Source organism: Macrotis lagotis, chromosome 7 (assembly GCF_037893015.1).
Source record: "Macrotis lagotis isolate mMagLag1 chromosome 7, bilby.v1.9.chrom.fasta, whole genome shotgun sequence".
Lineage (NCBI taxonomy): Eukaryota > Metazoa > Chordata > Mammalia > Peramelemorphia > Peramelidae > Macrotis > Macrotis lagotis.
In genome coordinates this window covers 218,541,316-218,567,229 of record NC_133664.1, presented here as the reverse complement: position 1 = coordinate 218,567,229, position 25,914 = coordinate 218,541,316, and the positions used below count along the sequence as shown (strand labels likewise).

Here is a 25,914-nt window from a genome sequence, read left to right as displayed (position 1 = left end):
TTGGAGTCAGGAGTACCTGGGTTCAAATCCGGTCTCAGACACTTAATAATTACCTAGCTGTGTGGCCTTGGGCAAGCCACTTAACCCCATTTGCCTTGCAAAAAATCTAAAAAAAAAACCCACAACAAAACAAAAAGAATAAGGGGCAGGTAGGAGGTACAGTGGGTAGAGCACTGGTCCTGGAGTCAGGAGGACCTAAGTTCAATCTGGTCTCAGACACTTAATACTTAGCTGTATGACCTTGGGCAAGTCACTTAACCCCATTATCATCAAAAAATACAAAAAAGAATAAAAAAAGAATAACAGATTATTATCTGGATGGGAAGAGGACACCTTCTTTATACCAGCAAAGTATCTGGAAATGACAGACACTTTCATTTAAAAAAAGACAATCAGTCTTCCCACTTCTCTCTCTCCTCTCTTCCCCCAAGCTCTTCCTTGGTGTTCCTCTGACCCCTTAACTAAGTCCTCAGAGGGCAGAGTAACTAACTGAACCAATAGGATTTAGTTTAACTGTGTTATTCACTTTTTTGGAACACAAATAGAATATTTGCATGTCATGGGGAAAGCTTAGGTGTGCAGTAGATAGAGTCCCAGGCACGGACAAATTTGTTCTCAGGCAATTATTAGCTGGTTACCCTGGGCAAATCACTTAATCTCTGTCTGTTTCATTTTCCTTATCTTTAAAATGGAGATAATAAGAACACCTCTCTCCCAGCATTGTTGTGAGGGGAAAATGAGATCTGAAACATGCTCAGCCTAGGGTCTGGAAGCCCTCCACAAATGTTACCTATTATTATTATTATTATCATTAATTTAACATGACTTAAATCATTAGCTAATATACTCTATTTCCTCTTCAAGGAGAACTGAGAACCTGAAAGATGAGGCCATTGAAAGGCTGAAAAACGAAACCCTCAATCACTTTCATGCTGGCATTTAAGGATCAGAAACTGAAACTACTTATTTTCAGTCCAAGCTTAGAGTACTTTGGCATTCTGGTAGTAAATACATATGAATAGTAAAGGAAAACAAATTCCTACATTGGTAGTATTTAGAAATGTACATATTCATCTTGAGTTTATCATTTATCTATCAGAATGAATAGAGAAGAAGGAGCTTACATTTTTTAATTTTTAAATTATTTATTTTTTAATTTAATCTTTTAATTTTTAATTTTTAGGTTTTTGCAAGGCAAATGGGGTTAAGTGGCTTGCCCAAGGCCACACAGCTAGGTAATTATTAAATATCTGAGACCGGATTTGAACCCAGGTACTCCTGACTCCAGGGCCAGTGCTTTATCCACTGCACCACCTAGCCACCCCAATTTTTACACTCTTAAAAAGATGCCTACAGGGCGGCTAGGTGGTGCAGTGGATAAAGCATTGGCCTTAGAGTCAGGAGTACCTGGGTTCAAATCCGGTCTCAGACACTTAATAATTACCTAGCTGTGTGGCCTTGGGCAAGCCACTTAACCCCATTGCCTTGCAAACCCCCCCCCCCCCCAAAATAGTATGCTTCAGTCTGAATTCAGAGCTTACCAGTTCTCTCTCTCGAGATAGGTATCATTTTTCATCATAAGTATTTTGAGTTTAGGTATTTTGTTGATTTTTTTTTGCAAGGCAAATGGGACTGACTCTAGAGCCAGTGCCCTATCTACTGAGCCACCTAGCCACCCCAGTATTTTGGAATTATCTTGGATCTTTGTATTTCTGAGAATAGTAAAGTCATTCATGTTGATTATTGCATTATATTGCTGTTATGATGTACAAATTTCTCCTGGTTTTGCTCATTTAACTTTACAACAGTTCATATAAATTCAAATTTTTCTGCAAGCATCTTGCTCATCATTTCTTATTGTACTCATAATCATATACTACAACTCGTTCAGGCATTCGTCAATTGGTGAGTATCCCTGCAATTTTTTTTTCTTTGCCACCACAAAAAAAGCTGTTATAAATATTTTTGCATATATAAGTTTTTTCCTTTTTTTTTAATCTCTGGGATATAGACCTAGTATGACTGGCTCAAAGAGTATGCAAAGTTTTTTAGTCCTTCACATATAGTTCCAAATTGTTCTCCAGAAAGGTTGGATCAGTTCACAATTACACCAACAGTCCCAATATTCCCACATCCTTCAACATTTCTCATTTTCCTTTTCTATCATATTAGCCAACATGATAAGTGTGAGATGATAGCACAGGGCTAGTTTAATTTGTATTTTTCTTCTCTTTTTATTACATTTTTTTTTATTTATTTAAGGCAATGGTGTTAAGTGACTTGCCCAGGGTCACACAGCTATTATTAAACAATTATTAAGTGTCTGAGGCCAGATTTTTGAACTCAGGTTCTCCTGACTCCAGGGCCAGTGCTCTATCCACTGTGCCACCTAGCTGCCCCTAATTTGTATTTTTTTTTAATCATTCAATCAGTCAGCATTTATTTAAGAATTTTTTATGTACTAGGTACTGTGCTAAGGGCTGGGGATACAAAAAGAGGGATAAGAAAGTCTTTGCCCTCAAGGAGCTTACAATCTAATGGTAGGTTGTGGATCCCCCTTCACTAGAAATATTTAAGCCAAGCCTTTTTTTAAATTTTAATTAAATAGTTTATTTATTTATTTTTTCAACTAGATACAGTGTTTTCATAATTTGTATTTTTTTTAATGAATTGTGATATAGACCGTTTTCAAGTCAGTATTATTAGCTTTTATTTCTTTTTCTGGAAACTGCGTATTCATATTCTTTTACCATTTATCAATTGGAGAATGAGTCTTATTTCTATAAACTTGGTTCAATTCCCTATATATTTGAGAAATGAGGTCTTTAGCACTAAAGACACTTTCCTTTTTTTCCCCCCAAGGCAATGGGGTTAAATAACTTGCCCAAGGTCACACAGCTAGGTAATCATTGAAATTATCAAGTGTCCGTGGCCACGTTTGATCTCAGGTCCTCCTGACTCCAGGGCAGGTGCGCTATCCATTGTGCCATTTAGCTACCCCACTTTCTTTCCTTCTAAAGGAGCTTACATTCTAATGAGGAAGACAAAAAAAGACATACAGAAATGCATGTAAATATGAAGAAAATAAAAGTAATTTCATACAAGGTACTTTGGGAGGAAGGGTATTAGGAGTTGATGGGAGGGTAGCAGTGGACTAAGCAAAGTTTTCATGTAGAAGGCAATGCTTGAGCTGTATCGTGAAGGAAAGGATATTCTATGAGGTGGACTGCCAGTACAAAGGCAAGACAGAGGGGATTTTTTGGTTTGGGAAAATATAAAGATCCAATTTAGCACAAATACAACAATGGGTTGTAAAGACAGGACTGAGGTCAGGGGGAAATAAGGTTTTAGAAGACAGGAGTTTATACATCATATTATGGAGGCAATGGGTAGCTACTGGAGTTGGTCAAGCAGGAGAGTAACTAATGAGTTTTGGCTTCAGTTTACTCCTACAAAATGACACATTCACACCAACAAAACTAAAAGGTATTTTTAATGAAGTGATTATAAAACAGGTAGAAATAAATCAGTTTTACAGCAAAATAACCAATAAGCCAATAATAAAAAGAGCAAGGCCTACATAAACAAAAACATTAAAAGAAAACATCACCGATTTGGGGAGCTTCAACATCTGAATCAACAGCAGCTGGGGAAGTCCCAGGGTATAGCCTCCAGTGTCCTGATCAAGAAGGTCCCAGGCAAAGCATGGGTGAGACTCCAATTAGGCTAAGGTCTAATTAGATCTTATATAGCTTAAGAACAAAGGCTTCTTGCCAATGTTTTGTGGAATAAAACCAAATTTTCCAGGTTATCTGAGGAGGGAGCACCCTCCCTGAACCCCAAGAATTATGGTGCTTACATTCAGGAATGTCTAGTTCCTGAAGAGATAGGCAGTGTTAATCAAGTATGGCCTTGAGAGAATCTGACCAAGACTAGTCAAGGTGGTTCTTTTAAATACTCAAGCTGTTTTAAATATATACATAAGGTCAGTCCTACTCATCTCTCCTCCCTGTATATCAGGGGTAAATTGGGGGTCAGTAATTCTCTGTACACCAGAGATAAATTGAGAATCATTAATTCTCTGTAGCTAAACTATAAGGCTTTACCATGGAAAATCTTGGATCTTATGTATTAAGCATACAGTAACATGGTCAGGTGTTAAGGAAAATAATTGTGGAAGCAGTGTGTAGCATAGACTGGGGTGATGAAAGACTTGAAGCAGAGAGACTAGTGGTAAGGCTGCTGCAATAATCTAGGCAAGAGGTGATTAAGTTTTTTTAATTATATAAATATTTTGTTTTTCCAATTACATTCAATGGTAGTTTCTACAAATTTTATTTTTGCAAGGTTTTGAATGTTACTGGTTTTCTCCCTCCCTCCCTTCCCTCCCCCTCTCTCCTCAACAGAAAGCAATCTGATATAGGCTTTACATTTGCATCCATGATAAGCATAGAGCAAAACTGAACTTGTAAAAGAAGAATCAGATCCCAAAGGAAGAAAGAAAATATTACATATAGCAAAATTACATATTACATAAGACAACTTTTAAAAATTGAAGATAATATGCTTTGGTCTTTGTTTAAACTACATGGTTCCTTCTCTGGATATAGATGGAATTCTCCATTACAAATTCCCTAAAATTGTCCCTGATTACTGCACTGGAGGTCATGACATTTTAAACTAAGGTGGCAGCTATGTGAGTAGAGAGGAGAGAAATATGGAGGTAGAAACATTAAGATTTGGCTAAATGATTTGGCCATCTGTAATTACATTAATTGGTATGGGAGTTGTGGAATACCCTCAGTTTATAGACGTTTCCTTTCCAAACACAAAACCAGAAATCATGCCAGTGCATGACAAACAAGGTGAAGAGTTGAGAATAATGACAAGTTATGAATCTGGGTGACTAGAAAGAATGGTGGCAATTTTGATAAGAATACAGAAGTTTGGAGAAGAGGTGAGTTTAAGGGGAATATAAGTTATTTATCATATAGATAATGAATTCTGTTTTGGACTTGTTGAATTTAAGATTTTCCAAGACATTCACTCTGAAATGCCCAACAGGTAATTAAGTGAGATAGAAACTTAGGCAAGAAATTGAGCCTGGATATATCGATCTCTGAATCATCTACACTGAGTTGTTAATTAAAACCTGTGGAGCTAATAAAATCACTCAAAATATAGATAAAGGGGAAAAGAGGGCCAGGACAGATCCTAGTCTAGATATCCTCAGGGAATGTGATGTGGTTGATAATTCAGTTAAAGGAGACTAAGAAGAAGTTGTTATATATGAAGGAGAACCCAGGGAATAGTGTCATGAAAACCCAGGCAGAAAGAGTCTCCTGGAGAAGTTAGCCAGCAATGTCAAAAGTAGCAGAGAAGTTGAGAAATATGAGGAAAAAAGAAAATGTAATCAGATTTGGCAATTGAGTTACTTAGTAACTGGTGATCAAATCCAGAGAAGGGAAGGTGGTCTGCAGTGTGATCAAAGCTGATTAGTTGAAAAAGGATGAAGACAGAAAAGGCAGACTTGTAACCCTGTGATCATACTAATTAAGAAAGAAGTTTCACAGTGAAAATAAGATCATATTAAATGAAAGTGAGTCAGGGTTAGAAGTCAGATAATTGTCACATCATCACAAAGAGCTGAATTTAAGAGAGTACAGAATTGAAAAGTATAAAGAATTTGATACAGTTGAAATGGCTTTGCATGCTATAGTTATATTCTAGGGATCTGAATAAATCTGACTATTTCAAATATTAAAGGGAAATATCTCAAGACAACAGTTTAGCTAGGAGTACTGGGAATATTGACAGAAATATTTACTGGTGTAGTGGCTAGAACACTGAAGTTGAGTCATGAAGACTTGGGTTCACAAAACATTTTGAAAATCTTAAAACACTAGATACATGTTAACTGTTTAATTTTTTTTCTTCGTTAAGTACCTGTAGTAGCAACCCCTTCCAAAGTTAACTCTCTTAATCCCATTCTGTTGATGGGCTAGGTCTCTAGAAAGATTTCTCCTACTCCTTTTCAGGGTTTTAACATCCTGAGAAACTGGGGTCTTCATGTTTAGTTTAATTAGCTCTCCTGTAAGGGTCTCTACATATGACTATCTTTGGGCTTGTAGAATTGGACACAAATGTGCTGGGGTTGCCTATCCCAATGGCACTGAAGGTCTTTTTTCTCTTTCAACAGAGTTCTCATGAAGTGCCCTCTAGGAATAGTTCTCTGTTGGATTTTGATTCCCTATAAATTCTGAAGTTGTCTTTTCTTGATATGAAATATTATTTATCTTGTCCTTAGAATGTTTCTTAGCTCCCAATAAACTGCTCTCTGCTACTACTGCTCAGGGACACTGTTATGAATTCCATGGGAAGTCTAAACCTTCCAAACTTCCAGAGTTCATAAGATCAGATCATCAAGTGGTTTGGGAGGAGGTAAAGAAAGGAGAGGAGACAACTCAATTCTTTGCCTTCCCCTCCACAGGGAAGCTTCCTTAAGAATTCTAGACTGGTTTGTTGCTGAAAACTTCCTGTTGAAATTCTCTATTCTGAACTGCATTGCAGAAGTGTCTGATTGTTTGAATCAATCTCAAGAAATTTTCTGTGTGAATATCATGGTATTTCATCCAAAGATCGAAGTATTCAGTTCCTCCCAAATCAACAGGACGTGTTCATGCTTATACTTTCTATTGATTCAGTAAAGATTTCTAGGTCTTTTGTATTTATAATCATTGGGGTGAGGGTTGTTATACACTTCCTTACGTGTGTAAGCAGCTTATAGATATTTACTTTCTAAAAACAATAGCAGAAGTGCAATGACAGATAGGTCTATGAAATAACAAATCATACTAAATAGCTGAGTTATCACCATTGAAACCTAAAATAAAATTTAGGTGTAACCTAGATTTTAATAATGTTTAATGGCTTCCATAATACTGTACTTTTATACCTGTCTCTAGGCAGCCAGGAGATTCCCTATGAGCAAATTCTTACTCCTCTCATAGAAACTTCTCAAGAAACAGGATAAGTTATTGTATCAATTCCAAAAGTGGAGATGCAAGTTGGGTCAGGCTCTCACAACATAGCTATAATAAAGCTTGGAATACAACAGAGTTTTTTGGTGGTTCCCAGAAGTTAATTCAGTACTTAGACATTGGCTCCTGAAGAACAAAGACATCCTTACTCAAGTATAGAAGAAGAACTGAAAGCAACAAGTGATGTCCAGATTCAAAAGTCTTATGTTTATTAACAAAATAATTAAGAAATATTGCTACTTAAATATTTCTTTTTTTAGGAAGATTTGTAGGTCATGCCATTTTTTGGTCAAAGTAATAAAGAATGTCTTGTTTCTTTATGAGATCTCGAGCCAGGGTCCCTGTGATGTCTGGAGAGTCCTTTAGTCCACATTGGAGGAGAAACTCAATGCAAGCCAAATGTTGACCTGCACAAGCCAGATGCAGAGCTAAGGGAAGAGATGATTAAAATGAATTTAGTACATCATGTCTAAAGCAATCTTGAACTTGTGAATAGATAAACTCAGTTTAAAGCAATATCTACAAGCTATTTTTGAGTGATTTAGTTGTCCACAGTGAATATTTTCAATATTTCACCATACCCTTCCTGATACCCAATTAATGTATTCTTTAAATGTAAAGAAAGGCTTTTTCAAAGTTCAGTGAATTCTATAAATGAAAAAATATCAGCCTCCATATGATTTTGTTGAAATGAAACAAAATATGTTCTGTCCCATTCCAGTGAATTAGCTCTAAAATTATTTCCAGGGGCCCACATTTTAAATATTTAATGTGAAATCTGCCCCTTCTAGACACACTGTATATACCTACCCAGATATATGCTTAACCTTCCAGTTCTTCAATTTATTCATTTCTCATGATTTACTACTTCAGTCGATCACACCCACACCTGGAAATAATCATATCCTTGATTTTGCCATCACACACAAATGCATCTCTTTAATATCATGAACTCTGATATTTCATTTGATCACCCTGAATGATCTAACACCCTCTATCTGGCAACCCCGAAGCCTATTCTCTATTTTCACTGTGATCACTAATGCCTTGATCCCTCAGTTCTTTCCCAGACCATCAGCCCTGCATAGACTACACCCCCCTTTCTTCCAGATCCTGACCCCTTGATGAACCAGTTCAAATCTACTTTGTATTCTTTTCCTGGAACCTTTATTCCCTTGGTTTATTAAAGATCTTTCCCTGTCAAGCCTCCCATAATTCATTGTGTTCCCACCTGGTCATGGTGCTGAATGAGGATTAAGAAAATCACAAAATTGCTAACTGGACTACTATAAATCTTTGTAACATAATGTCACCTGGGCCCTTACTGTGGCAAGACAATTATTGTACACCTCCTTAACTGACGCACCATCCCACTTTCCACAGCAGTTCTCATAGCCCTTTTCATTCCTCTTCAAACCTTCCATTACTCCCTCTCTTCCCATCTTCTCACCTGACCCCATATTTCACTGAAAAAACTGAAGCTCTTCTCCCCTTCTCTGTGTCATAGATCACTTATGTGCCTTCCATCACTTTCTCCCCCTTAAACTCTTCCTCATGAGAAGAGGTGGCTCTTCTTGACAAGGCAAAACAATTGAAGAATAAGTGATATCATTCCATTCCATCTTCTCTAGCAGACTGCTCCCTCTGTCATTGCCTTCAACTTCAATCTCTGTCTTATGGCTCTTTCCCTACTGTTGACAAATATGCCTAGGTCTCTCCTAGCCTTCAAAAACTCTTAATTGACCCATCCATCCCTGCTAGCTACAATTCTATGTTCTCTCTTTTGTGGTTCAACTCCATGAAAAGTCATCTGCAGTTATTGCCTCCACCTATTCTCCTCTTATTTTTTTTTAGGTTTTTGCAAGGCAAATAGAGTTAAGTGGCTTGCCCAAGGCCACACAGCTAGGTAATTATTAAGTGTCTGAGGCCGAATTTGAACCCAGGTACTTCTGACTCCAGGGCCGGTGCTTTATCCACTGCGCCACCTAGCCTCCCCTCACTCTTCTAAATTCTCTGCAGTATGACTTTCAAACCCATCATTCCATCAAAACCACTTTCTCCAAATTTACCCAGGATTTCTTACCTTTTGTAAAGATATTTTATCAATCCTCGATTTTTGTGACCTTTCTGTAGTTTTTGATACTACTGATCACCCCACTTCTCCTTTATAATCTCTTCTCCCTAGGTTTACATGATTCTGCTATCTGCCTGACCATTCCTTCTCAGTCTCCTTTGCTATATCTTCATCCAGGTCATGCCCACTAACCATAAGTGTCTCCTGAGGCTCTATCCTGGGCCCTCTTTTTCTTTCCTTCTCTAATATTTCATTTGATTAGCACATCAATTTCCATGTATTCAATTATCATTTCTATGCTGATGATGATTAGATTTATTTGAACCTTAATCTCTTTCTAGAACTGCATTCTCAGATCTCTAACTATCTATGAGAGATCTTGAACTGGATATCCTATAGACATCTTCAACTCAAAATGGCCACAATGGAATTCATTATCTTTCTTTCCCTAAAATCCCCAAGACAGAATATATATATGAAATACATATACATTATATATATTTATAAACATATATATATATATATACATACATAATACACAATATAATCTACTTTGGTTATATCTAAAATAGAGAATAGATTTATATATATATATTTCTATACATGAATATACACATGTACACACACACACACACACACACACACACAACATAAGTTAGAAATGACAAGACTTGACCTAATTGGATATAGTTGTGAAAGAATGATAAGAAGATGATACTTAGGATGCAAGTCTGAGTGTGGTGGTATCCTAGACAGTAATAGGGATGTTAAGAAGAGGGAAGAGTTTAGGGAGAAAGATAATGAATTTGGTTTTGGACATGCTGAAGTTCATTGAAGTTCAACATGAGTTGAAGATATCCCACCTCATCTGTTTCCTTTTTCCCTGACTTGCTTCTAATCTCAATTAAAGACCCACTTTCATAAGGAGTTTTTTCCAGTCCTTAGGTGGCACAGTAGATAGAATGCTGGGTTCTAGAGTCAGTTCTAGTGTCCCCAGACACTTATCACCTCATCTGTGTATTCCTTGGTAAATGACTTAACCTTTCTCAGTTTATTTCTTTATCTGTGAAATAAGGAATAATAATAACACCTACCTTCCAGGGTGGTGTGAAGATAAAATGATACAATATCTGTAAAGTTATTTGCAAATCTTATAAATCTATATCAATATTTGTTACTCTAATTTTTTATTCTTATTTTCTCTGAGATTATAATTTACTCTGAATATTCTATTTACACATTATTTTCTCCCTTAGACTGTGAACTCCTTAGAATGTTTTTTGCCTTCTTTGAATCCCCAGGATTTTGTACACAGAAAGTGCCTAATAATTTTTTTTTTAACTAACTGGATAATTAACCTATTGGCAAGGCACATATACTAGTATGAATAAGCATTGGTTGAGGTCCAGAGAAGTCACTATTTAATTTTGTAAATGGAATAAATGTTTTTTTTTAGGTTTTTTTTTTTTTGCAAGGCAATGGGTTTAAGTGACTTGCCCAAGGCCACACAGCTAGGTAATTATTAAGTGTTTGAGACCGGATTTGAACCCAGGTACTCCTGACTCCAGGGCCAGTGCTTTATCCACTGCGCCACCTAGCCGTCCCATAAATGTTCTTCTTTTTTTAAATGCTCTTATTTTTTAGAAGACATTAATCCAGCAGAACTTTTTTTTTGTGACAAAAAGGCAGCAGGGGATAGTAGAAAGAGGACCAAGAAAACCTAACTTCACTTCCTACTTCTCAAAATTGTTGGGAAGGTAAATCTACTGATGCTCTGTCTAGCATCAACAGGGTCAAACTCTTAATCTGATTCTTTACAATTGAGAGATTTGTGGCTGCTTGCCCTCAGACAGGTTTAATACCAATACTTAAGATAACTAAGACAATAAATTGCAAAGAAGATGTGGTTCTTCATTGGTAGATAGTGGTTCTTTGCCCAGAAATTACTTTATCCAGTGAAATTACAGATGCAGGCCTTATGCCTAATTAATTAAATGTAATCTTCCTAAAATATTACTCTACTACTTTATCATTGTGCCTAAGCTTTCTCAAAATGTCTATCAGTCAAGGGAAGAACTGACAAATTCTATCAGGTCCTATCAAACCATAAATGCTTTGGGTTTGAACCTGATGATAGTGTTTTAGTCCAGCTAAATTTCAAAAAGGTCCCTCTTCCCAGTCTCTGGGTGATGAATTTCTTAGGTCACAGCAACTCATGGAACTGACTTCTATGGCTCAGAGTGTTGTAATTTGCATCCCTGGAGGAATAATCATACCAATAAATTACAGAACAAATATTTTCCATGAAACTCAAATAAGATTCAAATTTAATTTATTAAGAATTTACAATGAGCATCAGTGACATAAATTCTTACCTGATCGATTTTTCACATCTTTAGACTTGAGGTCAGCTCCCAAGGACAAGAGAATCTTCACTGTACTTGTATGTCCCTCCTGATTGATTAAATGCATAAATTATTTTGATGTGGAGTTGAAATCATGTTTTAAAAATATATTCTAAAATGCCAAGTATTTTTGTGACCAACTTTTTACTAATACCATTTGTTTTTATAGCATTTTCATTTGTGAATGTCCCTCCCAATTTACCCTCTCTTTTCCCCATCACTTATAAAACAAACAGCACTGAACATTGTGCAAACCTAGTATTAAGTACCTCCTCTTCTGTAAACCAGGTGTTATTGGAACTTCCAGTTTACCTGCAGCAGCACATAGGCCAATTAAATTACTCTACCTTCCATTCTTGTTGCTATCTTAAATAGCAGAAATGTGGGGTAGTGATGAATTAAAAGAGACTGTGAAAATGTAACAGAGCATCAAAAAACCCAACACCAACTGGTTGTATAGTGTAGGTCTCACACTAAATCCTTTATTTACAAGTTTAGAAGATTATTTAAGTAACTCAAAAATTTATTTATTTGTGGCTGATTAATTCAGTTATTTAGCATGTTATGATTCTGAAGCTAAGGTTTGGTTCAGTTTCCTGGTAGTCTATTACAGTAGTTTTGTTCTCCTAATTCTAGGCTATAACTGTGTATGTAGATATGTCCTTGGGTCACGAAGGGGACCAAACATGAGAATATTATAGATTAGTACAAATTCATCACCATAACTTGAAAAATAATTTAAAGCATAGGCATGGGTAGGCCCAGCTAATATAATAAAAATGATGATTTAACCTAAATCAAAGTACTTATTCAGTGCCATACCAATCAAACTTCCAAAACAATTACTTTATTGATATAAAAAAATAGTAACTAAATTCAGATGGAGGAGTAAAAGATCAAGACTATTAAGGGAAGGGGCAGCTAAGTGCTGCAGTGGATAGAGCACCAACCCTGGAGTCGGGAGGACCTGAATTCAAATCTGGCCTCAGACACTTAATAATTACCTAGCTGTGTGATTTTGGGCAAGCCACTTAACTCCATTGCCTTTAATTTAAAAAAAATAAAATTAAGAATATCAAGGAAATTAATAAAAAATACAAAGAAGAAGGCCTAGCCCTACCAGATCAAAAATTATAAAGCATCAGTCATCAAAATTGTTTGGTATTGGCTAAGAAATAGAGTGGTAAAGGGGCGGCTAGGTGGCGCAGTGGATAAAGCACTGGCCCTGGAGTCAGGAGTACCTGGGTTCAAATCCGGTCTCAGACACTTAATAATTACCTAGCTGTGTTGCCTTGGGCAAGCCACTTAACCCCATTTGCCTTTCAAAAAAACCTAAAAAAAAAAAAAGAAATAGAGTGGTAGATCAGTAGAATTGACTAAGTACAGAAGAAACAGTAATAAATGACTATTGTTTGATAAACCCAAAGATTCCAGCTTCTGGAATAAGAAACTCACTCTTTGATTAAAAACTGCTGGGAAAACTGAAGTTAGTATGGCAGAAACTAGGCTTAGACCAACATCTCACACCCTATACCAAGATAAGGTTGAAATGGGTACAGAATTTAGACATGAAAGGTGATATCATAAGCCAATTAGAAGAATAAGGAATAGTTTGCTGTCAGATCTATGGAAAAGGGAACAGTTTATAACCAAAGAAGAGATAAAGAACATTATAAAAGACAAAATAGATAATTTCGATTACATTAAATTGAAAAGTTTTGAACAAACAAAACCAATGCAACCAAGATTAAAAGGAATATAGTAAATTGGGAAACAATTTTTACAACTGTTTCTGACAAAGGATTAATTTCTAAAATATAAATAGAGAACTGAGTCAGATTTATAAGAAAACAAGTCACTCCTCAATTGATAAATGGTCAAAGGATATTGAAAGACAATTCTCATATGAAGAAATTAAAGTTATCAGTCAAATTAAAAATTGTTCTAAATCAATAATGGTAAGAGAAATGCAAATTAAATAACTCTGAGGTACTACCCTACACATCACTATATTTAGTCAATATGACTAAAAGGGAAAATGATCAATGTTGGAGGGGATGCAGGAACTGGGACACTAATGCACTGCTGGTGAAGTTATGAACTGACCCAACCTTTCTGAAGAGCAATTTAGAATTACACACAAAGGGCTATAAAACTGTGCATACCCTTTGATCCAGCAATGCCACTATTAGGTTTATATCCCAAAGAGATTACAAAAAGGGGTAAAAAAAACTATATATATATTCATAGCAGCTCTTTTTGTGGTGGCAAAGAATTGGAAATTGAGGAGATACCCCTCAACTGGGGAAATGACTGAACAAATTGTGGTATATGAATGTGATGGGACGCTATTGTTCTGTATGAAATCATGAGGGATGGGACTTCAGAAAAGACTGGGAAGACATTCATGAACTGATGCTGAGTGAATGAGCAGAACCAGAAGATCATTATACATACAAACAACAAAATGAGGTGATGATCAACTATGATGGATTTGTTCATTTCAGCAGTACAATAGTCAGACAATTTTTAAAGCTTTGTGAAAGAAAATGCTATCCATATCTAGAGAAGGAGCTGTAGAGTTTAAATGCAGACCAAAGCTTATTATCTTCAATTTTTAAAAGTTGTCTTATGTATTATGTTGTTTTTTCTCTAATGTTTTCTTTTATATCTGTTTGGATTTAATTCTTTCACAACATGAATAATATTGATTTATGTTGAGCATAATTACATACATAATGTGTTTTATATTGTTTTTTGTCAGGAAGGGGTAGAGGGTAGGCAGGGAAACAGAGAGAAAAATGTAAAATTCAAAACTTGGCAAAAAAATGACTAGTGAAAACTACCATTGCATACTGATAGAAAATAAATTTTAAAATTTTAATAAAAAACAAAAAGAGAAGAAATATATCTTCCCCTCTCCACAATAATTATTCAAAAACATTTGATCAGATTATGCCTGTTTTTTAAAAACTGAAGTTCTAAGCTAGAACTTTATTATTTGATTGGTTTTTCTCACAGCAGATAGTCTTAGTTGTGTGATTTTGAGGGGTTATGGGGGGGGAACATATGTGATTTATTAATGTTGGTGAAATAAAGATTTTTCTGCTCACTTACTCCAAGGCAAATATAGGCTGAAGGTTGGCAACCAGGACAGGCTGATAGAAATAAATACAATTCTTCTGGTATATTAGTAGTTTCAGCTCTAAAATTGCTGAACAGAATACAGCTCTTAAAGCCTGATAGGAGACTTAAAAGATTATAGATTTTAAGTTGGAAGGGTCCTTTAACCTTGTCATTTTACAGATGAGGAAACTGAGGCTGATAGTGTGTCCACTGAAATTTGTATATTGCTTTTTTTAATTAAAGATATTATTTGAGTTTTACAATTTTCCCCCCAATCTTACTCCCCCTCACCCTCTCACAGAAAGCAATCTTTCAGTGACTGAAATTTGAATGAAGGTCTTTTAACTTTAAATCCAGACTCTTTCCACTATACTATAATGCCCTTAGAGATAAAATGCTTATTGATTGATTGAAATTAATTTGTCTATATAATTTATGTACCAAAATTTATAAATGCATATTATTTTAATTCCCCACTATTCAATCTCATACATGATAGTTAAAAACTTAACTTTTAACTTGCTAATAAGGAGAGTCTACTGAGTACAACTTATATAAGAGTCTTTACAGATTTAAATCACATTATTTTTAACAATGCCAGGTATTTCATGAATGTAATAGCTTTTTTTAAGATTAAAAATTTAAAAATTTAAAGGGAAAATCCAAATATGAAGAACTGAAAAGGTCTTAGTCATGAAAATAGGAATCTCTTTTTCACACAGCTTATTTTTCCTTCTACGTCTGACATAATAGATATGATATTTAACTCTGAAAGCTGTCCTGCTTGTTCACATTTTCTCCATTCTTCCTTTTTATCCCTACATATTTAAAGGATGCTTCAAACATTCTCTTTTCTTTTTTTTTTTGCCACTGTATACTATTACTAATCTTTCTCTTTGCTGTTTCTTTATCTCTACAACCCAGTAAAAGGCTTATAACATCATCAATATAATTAACTTGTTGAAATCATAGAACAATATAATGGCCCTACACTCCAAGTGGTTTCTTCTTATGCAGTTTTAGAGTTTATTTTAAGAGGAGTACAATCACAATCATTTTGAGTCTCCACCTAGGAAAATTCCCAACATTTAGGCAGAAGTTTGTTTCACTGTCTTAATTTGCATTTCTAGTTATTTACAAGTTTCTCTGTGGTTAAGATAAAATTCAGGTTACTGGAAATATTTGAATAAAGAAAAACAGATTAGATTAAATGTCTGTGAATGGTAGGAGAAGACTTTTTCTCAGGACCCCCTTCTGTTTCTGAGTATGGGTGGGGTACACTGTTAGCCCAAATCTTGTGCCCCCAAATGCCTATTAGGATGGTGACTTTGCCAGACATCTTCCTTCTCTTTTCTTCCTTTCTCTTCTCTTTCTCCTTTTGCTAACTACCCCTAAGCTGCAGGTTCTTTTTGGCTTCATTGGAGAGGACCACACAGCTGCACTCCTTTAGCTTTCTTCATCATGATGACCTCTCCTCACTTTGGTGGGGGGCAACAGGTGCGTTCTCAATTTTCAGCTTCCATTAGACTATAACTTCCTTGAGAGTAAGGACTATTTGTCTTTTGTTCTATTTATATCCCTAGTGCTTACTCTAGTGCTTAGAGTAATGCCTGGTATATACTTGGTGCCTAATAATTGTTTACTACTTGAACCCCTCATCTTCCCCTCTTCCTCCAGACCCTTGCATTTTTTTTTTTTGGTTTTTGCAAGGCAATGGGGTTAAGTGACTTGCCCAAGGTCACACAGCTTAGGTCATTATTAAGTGTCTGAGGCCAGATTTGAACTCAGGTCCTCCTGACTCCAGGGCCAGTGCTCCATCCACTGCGCTACCTAGCTGCCCCGACCCTTGCAATTTTTAAACAAATTCCTCTTGCTCGACTGTGATTGATTTATTCAAGAAATGTTCTCACCTCAAAAAGATAATTATTTTTAAGTATGGGATAATCAATGGAGTCTTACTTTTATGGCCTATTTAATTTCAGAAGGATGACTATTAGAACTCACCTGCTCTGGGAGTTATGTCACGGATGATTTCACTATTCCATCCCACATAAATGAGTTGTTAAAAGTTATTCAGATAGCTGGCATACAAGTCAAACTAGAGAGAAGAATACATTACAAAAGAAAACTGACCTTAGCTGCAAAGTGGAGGGCTGTGAATTGGTTTAATGGTACTCTCTCATCAACTCCAGCACCAAGATCAGTGACCAGGAATTGAATTGCTTTATCTTGACCAGTGACTGCTGCCTTGTGTAAAGCTTGGGCACCTAGGATATCTGTGGCTGTGAAACAAGCCTATTAGGTGGAAAAAATACAAGAAAGAATAACAAGAAGTTCAAAAAAATTAGAATTAAGGGGTAGGTGGGTTTGTTAATACAGTGTTATAATAGCTAGGATTTATATAGTGCTTTAAGGTTTGCAAAGTGCTTTACATAATATTATTTTATTTTCATACTAACCCTGTGAGATTATTATTATTATTATTATTATTATTATTATTATTATTATTGTCATCATCATCAATTCTATTTTCCAGATGAGGAAACTGAGGGTGAAAAAGTTAAGGGACTTGCCGCTAGAAACTAAGATAGATTACAATGATCCCATGTTTTCTTGGCTTCAAGTTACATTATTCAAAAGAGTTAATTTATAGATTTTAACAGTTCATAGATTTGAAAAACACTTTTTTTACATCCTTTTGGTCACTACCCTTTAGATAAACTGAAATAGGTATTATTATCCTCAGGTCAATTAATCAATAAATATTTAATTAAGTGCCCACTAGATGCCAGGCACTGCATTGGGCTCTGGGGATACAAATAAAAAGAATCAAAATTATTTATTTATTTAAAAAAATTTTTTCCTCCCAGCTACATGAAGAAACAAGTTTTAACATTTACTTCCAAAACTTTGAGTTCCAAATTCTCTCCAATCCTCTCACCCCCACTCTCCCTCTTTGAGAAAGCAAGTGTAACCCTCCCCCCACAAAAAAGAGAAACCTCAAGAAAAATAAAGTGAAAAAAAAGTATGCTTCAGTCTGTATTCAGTCATCATCAATTCTGTCTTTGGGATGGATAACAATCTTTATCATAAGTCCTTCAGAGTTCTCTTGGGTCACAGCTGAGAAAAGGTAGGTAGATCATTCACAGCCGATCATCTTGCAGTGTTACTTTTTATAAAGTATATTTCCCATTGCATCTGTTTGTGTAAGATTTTTACTGAGAACAACCTGTTCATCATTTTCCATAACAGAACAGCATTTCATCACAATTACATACCAAATTGTTCAGCCAAAGAATGAAAATTCTTGCAATGAGTAAATGTAACTTTTCATGGAGGGGTGATAAGCGTGTGTACACACACACACACACACACACACACACACACACACACACACACAGACACAGACAATTCTGAGAGAAGTTAAGTGCTTTCTCAAGGATTGTACAACTAATAATCATTTGAAGCCAAATTTGAACCCAGATTTTCCTGCCTCCAAATTCAGAATTTGATCCACTTAGTATTGCTGCCTCTATAAATTAGCAAATAGAATAAAAAGTATTGAATTCACACATAAATACATAGGAACAATTTGTTTTAGTGGATAGATAAGTGATCTAAGGATATCAACAACCATATCTCAGAAGAAGAATTCTGAAATATTCACAACCACCTGAAGGAATACTCTAAATCATTAATAATAAAGGAAATGAAAAAATAATAACCTTGAGAGTTCATCTTAAATGCTGCACATTGACAAAGATGGCCAAAAAACTGGTGGAGTTGTGGGATGATAGCACCCAAGGTATATTGTTGGTGCCATACATTTATGTTATCTAATGTCAACTTGGTCTTCACTACAAGACAATTTTTTTTTTTTAGGTTTCTGCAAGGCAGTGGGGTTTAGTGGCTTGCCCAAGGCCACACAGCTAGATAATTATTAAGTGTCTGAGGCTGGATTTAAACTCAGATATTCCTGTCTCCAGGGCCAGTGCTCTATCTACTGTGCTACCTAGGCGCCCCTAGACAATTTTTTTAAAGAAAGATTTTATTTATTTTGAATTTTATCATTTTCCCCTCATTCTTGCTTCCCTCCCCACCCCCCACTCCCCACAGAAGGCATTCTGTTAGTCTTTACATTGTTTTCATGGTATACATTGATCTTAGTTGAATGTGATGATAGAGAAATCATATCCTTAAGGAAGAAAAATAAAGTATGAGGTAGTAAAATTACATAATAAAATAACTTTTTTTTTCTAATTTGAAGGTAATAGTCTTTGAAGACAATTTTTTTTTTTTACTTCCCTGGTCTTAATCCTTATTACTTCTTCACAAAGATTGTTTCAAATTTCTCAAGGCTAAGGGCAACTAGGTGGCACAGTGGATAGAGTACTGGCCTTGGATTCAGAGGGAATCAGGCCTCATATACTTGCAATTTACTAGTTGTGTGACCTTGGGCAAATCACTTAACTCTGCCTCATGTACAGGGCCATCTCCAGTCATCCTGATTCATATCTGGCCACTGGACCCAGATGGTTCTGAAGGAGAAAGTGAGGCTGGTGACTTAGCACAGCTCCCCCTTACTCAAATCCAATTCATGTGTTTGCCATGGTATCACCTTCCTGATGTCATTTTTTTCAAAAATGAAGGACAAACATTATTGTAAGTGGGTACAATCATTTTAGAAAGCAATTTGGAGTCATGCAAATAAAGTTAGAAAAACATTTCTATATTCAGAGATTCCATTACTTGCCAAGGAAGCCACAGTTAATAAAAAAGTCCATATATGCATCAAAATATGTATAGCTGATTTTTTATAGTAACAAAGGATTAGAAACAAAGTAGATGACTATGGATTGGGGAAAGGTAAAACACACTGTGGTACATTAATGTAATAGAATACTACCATGCTTTAAGAAATTAAGAATGTAATGAATATAGAAACACAGGCCTGGATCTTTTGAATTCAAATCCACTGTTCTTTACGTGTGAATTTAATATTTTTCATTTTGTCTATATGTTTTTATAGAGGCAATCTACCAAGTAGAAAGGCCCTAAGGTGGCACAGTGGATAAGAGTGTATGGGGCCTGAGTCAGGAAGGTTGGTCTTCCTGAATTCAAATATGGCTTCAGATACTTAATAGATGTGTGACTCTGGACAAGTAACTTAACCCTGCTTGCCTCAGTTTCCTCATCTGTAAAATAAGCCATAGAAGAAAATGATTAAACCACTCCATTATCTTTGCCAAGAAAACCATAAATGGAATCTTAAAAAGTTGAACACAAATGAAACAACTCAACAACAACAGTGCTGACAGTGGAATTTGGGAGTGCTGAATTTGGGAGGCAGGAAGATATGTATTCAAATCCTGATTCAGTCAATTATTAGCCACACAAGCTGGGGGGATGGCATTTAACCTCTCTTAGGCTCATTTTTCTCATTTATTAAATGAGGATCATAACACTAGTCTCACAAGATCATTATGAACATCAAATGAAAAAGTACAAGTAAAGCATTTTCTAAACCTTAAACTAAGTCAACAAACTTTTATTAATTACTTACTTTGTGTCAGATACTAAATGGGATATTCCATTTAGTATCTGACACAAAGTTAAGTATATTTATATTTATATAAAGCCAAACCAGTTCCTACCTTCAGGCATTGTAAAGGGGAAGACAACACCTATATAAATAAGTATAAATAAGATACATAAAGAATAGATAAGAACTAATCTTAGAGAATCAAGTCCTAGCAGCTGGGTAACTTCCAAAGATTTTCTGTAAAAAGCTATGTTTGAGCTTAGTCTTGAAGGTTCTTTAAAGGTAATCTAATCCTTTAAAAAAAAAAAGGTAATCTAATGCTTATTTTTATAGATGAGGAAATAGACAAAGGTTATTTGTCCAAGGTCCCACAGCTAATCTTTCACTGAACCAGGGAATTCTATATCTTGTCCAGTGCTCTTTCTATCATCTTAGGCAATGTGTCCATGATAGTGTTGTTATTATAAAAAAATAAATTTGAGAGAAGAGATTGAGTTCCTTTACAATTAAGCAAATTTTCATTATGATGACTGAGTAGTTCAGTCCTGACCTCTCTCACATCTCCACCTACTTATTAGACACCTCAAACTGGATATCACAAGTTTCAGTCATTTTTCAGTCATATCTGATTCTCTATGACCTTCATTTGAGGTTGTCTTGGTAAAGATATTGGTTTATCGTTTCCTTCTCCAAAATGATGTCTTATAGATATCTTAAACTCAATATATACAAAACTAAAGTCATTACTTTTTTTTTTTTTTAGGTTTTTGTAAGGCAAATGGGGTTAAATGGCTTGCCCGAGGCCACACAGCTAGGTAATTATTAAGTGTCTGAGACCGGATTTGAACCCAGGTACTCCTGACTCCAGGGCCAGTGCTTTATCCACTATGCCACCTAGCCGCCCCTAAAGTAATTACTTTTCCCTCAAACCTTCCCTTCTTCCAAATTTCCGTATTACTGTCAAGGGTACCACAGTTCTTCCAGTTGCCCAGGTGTCCTCCTCAAACACTTCACTCTTTTTCACTCTCCCATATCCAATCTATTTTTTTTAAAGATTTTATTTATTTTGAATTTTACAATTTTTCCCTTAATCTTGCTTCCCTCTCCATCCCCCACCCCATATCCAATCTATTTCCAACTTTTTCTGTTTCTACCTTGGTTACATCTCTCCTATGCACTTTCTTCTCTCCTCTAACATGGTCACCACCTTGGTACACATCCTCATCACCTCATACCTGGACTACTGCAATAGCTTGCTACTAGATCTGCCCACGTCAAGTCTCTCCTTACTCCAAGCCATCTTCCACTCAGCTATCAAACTGATCTACCTAAAAAACAACTCTGACATATCACTCCCCTATTCTTTTTATCCTAGGGGCTCCCTAGTGCCTATAGGATTCTCATTAAAGTGTTTCTTCTACCTTCTACCTTAAAGTGACCCTTCTACCTTTCCAGTCTTCTTACATCCTAATCCCCTCTATTTACTTTGCTATCCAGTAACACTGACCTCTTGGCTCTTTCTCATATAAGACCTCTAATCATTTTTTTTCTGTTAATCTCCCATGCCTGGAATGTTCTCCCTTCTCATCTTTGCCTTCCAACTCCCTGTTCCTTCACATCCAGCCTCTATAAGAAGTCTTCCCCAGGTCTCTTTTAATCTTAGCACTTTTTCTTTGCAATGACCCCTAGTTTATCCTGTATTTCTTGTACATAGTTATTTTCATGTTGTCTCTCCCATTACACAGCAAGCTTCTTGAGGTCAAAGACTTTTTTTTTTGCCTTTTTTTGTATCCTATGTTGAAGTACAATATCAATGTTTGTGAAATTCCTATATAGAAAGGGGTCCCTGACATCCTTCTGGGCCCTGAGAAATTCCTTAGAAATATAACTTTGGCTAGGCGCCTTTGGGTCTGAAAATAGTCTGATAGGACACAAGGGGTCATGGATATAGCATAAAATTGTCTGAAGATTTACAAAGCACCCTTGTTAGCCTAATTGTCTTGCTGTATCTGTTAAATTCCAGGATTGCCTCCCCCTTCCCCAGATGCGACTGGAACCATAAGATAGTAAATTCCTGACTCCCTCCATTTCAGACAATTATTACACAAAGACCCTGACCCCTTCTCACCCCTATCTATACTGAGCCATATGTTTACATGTTTGTATTAGTATAACAAGATAATATATTTAACTGCTGACTTTGCTTTTGTATCTTGCTTGTTCTCTGTACCCCCTCCCTCAAAACACTATAAAAACCCTATTCCCTGAACACTTAGGCACTATCTGATTTGAGTACTCAATCCCCAGACAGTCCCCAGGAATATTAAAGATCTCCAACCTTATCAAATTCTGGTCTCTGTCTCACTCTTAGGGTACAACATGTGTTTACCTGAGTTCCTGACATATATGATTATCAAAGTAAATGGAAATGCAACTCAATTTGATTATTTCTTTAAGAAATAATGAAATAGGGGCGGCTAGGTGGCGTAGTGGATAAAGCACCGGTCCTGGAGTCAGGAGTACCTGGGTTCAAATCCGGTCTCAGACACTTAATAATTACCTAGCTGTGTGGCCTTGGGCAAGCCACTTAACCCTGTCTGCCTTGCAAAAACCTAAAAAAAAAAAAAAGAAAGAATGAAATAGGACAGCTAGATGGTACAGTGGATAGAGCACCGGCCCTGGTAGTGGTGAACTCAGGAGGACCAGAGTTCAAATTTGATCTCAGACACTTAATAATTACCTAGCTATGTGACCTTGGACAAGTCACTTAACCCCATTGCCTTGCAAAAAACAAAGTAAAAAGAAATTATGAAATATTATCTGGGTAGTGAAACTATGATATAAAATATGGGCTGGGAATTTCATGTAGTTTATTCATATAACATGTCCTCAATTTTGAAAAAATGAGAACAGACTAAATAGCAGTATTATCTTCATTTTACAGAAAATTAAAGTGTGTTAACTAGCATCCTAAAGAAATTTGATACTGGAAGACTATCAAAGACTCAAATTTATGAAATAGAAAAGTGTTCATGCCTTATGTTTTTCAAGGAGAAGTTGGGCTATGTTGATGTAGCCACACTGTACTGCATCCATAAAGGGAGTAACGCCACATTGGTCTCTGCTGTCTGGCTCATATTGGCACCTGGAATCAAAAAAGGAGAGAGAAAAGTTGAGAAAACGCTAGTTTGAACTCATCATCCAGTTAACTTTTTATCACCTACAAGAGGATTTTCTGATAGGCAAATTATCTAGAGCAATCTGAGACTCTTCATCCCCTCTGCTTTTTTAATCCAAATACCCAAGTGAGAGGAGTTTAGAAGGGATGGGGTTAACTCCCTGCATATGCATTTCTGTGTATGCATAACTGGATTTATTCCTATGTTTTATCCTTGCATTTGTCGTTCTTTTTCTATATTTCTCATTTGGAAACTTCCACAGTTTCTATGGATTTAATAATTATCTCTATATAGCTAATTCTGCCATCTACATATGGAGACCTAGGCCTGAGGAAACAGGCTATATTACTGGCTATTATATATTTCAAACTCAATATTTCATAGACATCTCATCTTCCCCAAACTCTTCTTTTAAACTTTCTTATTTTTGTAGAAGATAAGAATTATTCTTGGTATCTTCCTCAATTCTTTCTTTTCCATCACTTTATGTATACACAATTAGTTTCTAAATCTTGTAGTTTCTACCTACAAAATGTTTTTCACATGCAACCTCTGCTCTCTAATTTATATAGCTAAGAATCTAGTTTGGGCTTCAACACCTTTGGCCTAAATTATTGCAAAGACTTTCTAACTGGTCTCCCTGTTAAAGTCCATAACCACTCCAATCCATCCATAGTTGACAAAAGTGATTTTTGTAAGATACTAGTCAGATCATATCACCCTTTTACTTAATATAATATTTTGTTGTTGTTGTTGTTGTTGTTGAGCAGCTAGATGACCAAGTTGATAAGAGTGAAGGACATGGAGTCAGTTCCAACTTAAATTTTTTCCAGAAATTGGAAGATATGGCTTATCATCACACCTGAGAAGAAACTGTCTGTTGGGGTTTGAAGTGGGGTGGGGAGATGAAGAGAGAGAGAAGGAGAGGACTTAGCCAGGTCTCCTTTTCTCTGTACCAGAAGAAAGAATATATATTAGGGCTTTTCCTCTGCCACCCTTACATGAGTTAGGCCCTAAAAATCAACAAAGCCAGGACTTGATTAGCCTTCGGTTTTATGGACATGGCTTTCTGGTTCTAGGAGGATAAGAGGTCCCATGCACTTGGGTTCAGGCCCTAAGACAGTAGCAAATGCCTGAAAAATAAATATACCCACACTTGATGAACAGATATGCTTACAATGGAAAAAAGGGACCCCCACTCATAAGTTAAGCATCCTTGTTGCCTTTCTTTGTTGTGTTAGAGATAAAACATATAACTTATTTCCTTCCAACATCAAACTTAAATTAACAGAGTACTAGTATCAGGCCTACTTTCCCCTCCCACCTGCTTTTAGCATTGAAGGATTTAAAGAATGTTGGACCTCCTCTATTCCCTTTGGTGTTCTAAATGGTATCCTTGATCAGCTGGCAGCAAGGGAACCAAATTACAGAGGGAACCAATGATTGACTGGCTATTGATTCACCAGTCTTCAGAGGAACAAATGGAAGAAAAGGACCTCAGCAGCCAAGAGATAATGTAGTCTCTGAGCTGGAGCCCACTTTCTCACAGATGTTACACTTACTTGTTGGAGAGGATATTAGTTTTTGGAGGCATGCTTTTTGCCTACTGTGGACAAATTTAGTAAGAAATCCTTTTCATTTATGTCTGGCTGATTAAATGATTTTCAACAGATAAATCTAAAGAAAGCAGCATATCAGTGAGGGGCTAAAGCCTTACATGAGGGACTAATCATCAGCTTAGGGGTATCCTTACATCCCTGAAGGGGGGGGATATATACAAGTCTAGAAAGAAGAATTTGACTTGTTTGTTAAGAGTGGCAGTTGGGGGGTGGCTAGGTGGCACAGTGGATAGAGCACAGGCCCTGGAGTCAGGAATACCTGAGTTCAAATCCGGCCTCAGACACTTAATAATTACCTAGCTGTGTGGCCTTGGGCAAGCCACTTAACTCCATTTGCCTTGCAAAAACAAACAAAAAAAAAAAAGAGTGGCAGTTGGGATAAAGATTGTCAGAATGTACATGGACTTCATACATGAAGCTTTTTCTAATTCCTTTAATTGCTAGTGTCTCCCCCTTCCCCAATTACTCTGTCTATTTGTATATGTAAATGTCTCCCCAGTAAGATGGGGAGATTTAAAACATGGATTATTGCCCTTTTATCTTCAGTGCCTGACCACTTTTGTGTAATATAATTCTAGATAATTTGAGGGGGCTGGGGGGGAAGAGAGCAATGGTCTAGTTATGGGATTTCATTGTTAATTCCTCATTAGAAAAACCTCCCTCCACCAAAGCTGACCATGCATCTTTTAGTAATTAGAGTTGCTGGGGGCATTGAGAATTTAAGTGACTTGCTCATTCATCCAATTTATAAGTGTCTGAAATAAGACTCAGACTTAGGTCCTTTTACTCCAAATGTTGAATTTGCTCCCTAACTCTCTGGCTATCTAGCCCAGATCACTTAAACTTCACTGCTGGGAGCACAAAAACAGAAGTCAGCTTACCTCTCAAGAAGCAACTTCACTGCATCTAAGCAGCCATGCATTGCTAGT

The 25,914-nt window shown here is 36.3% G+C and overlaps 1 protein-coding gene across 7 annotated transcripts in view; it reads right to left on the bottom strand.

Moving 5' to 3' along the window:
• Positions 1-4,433: 4,433 nt before the first annotated feature.
• Positions 4,434-25,914, bottom strand: part of ANKRD16 (ankyrin repeat domain 16) — a 51,988-nt gene continuing 30,507 nt past the window's right edge. Inside the window, exons 3-8 of one of the 7 annotated variants that reach the window (XR_012470226.1) lie at positions 25,867-25,909; positions 23,224-23,332; positions 16,779-16,940; positions 11,490-11,568; positions 11,242-11,372; positions 7,375-7,929 (exon numbers count right to left, since the gene is read on the bottom strand). Coding sequence is in view for 4 of the 7 variants with exons in the window: in XM_074194904.1 (XP_074051005.1) it covers positions 7,314-7,468; positions 11,490-11,568; positions 16,779-16,940; positions 23,224-23,332; positions 25,867-25,909 (548 nt within the window). In the remaining 3 variants the exon portion in view is untranslated. Of the gene's footprint in view, positions 11,373-11,488; positions 11,569-12,797; positions 12,852-16,778; positions 16,941-23,223; positions 23,333-25,866; positions 25,910-25,914 lie in introns of those variants that run through there. The other 6 variants (XR_012470227.1, XR_012470225.1, XM_074194904.1 and 3 more) reach the window with 6 other exon arrangements.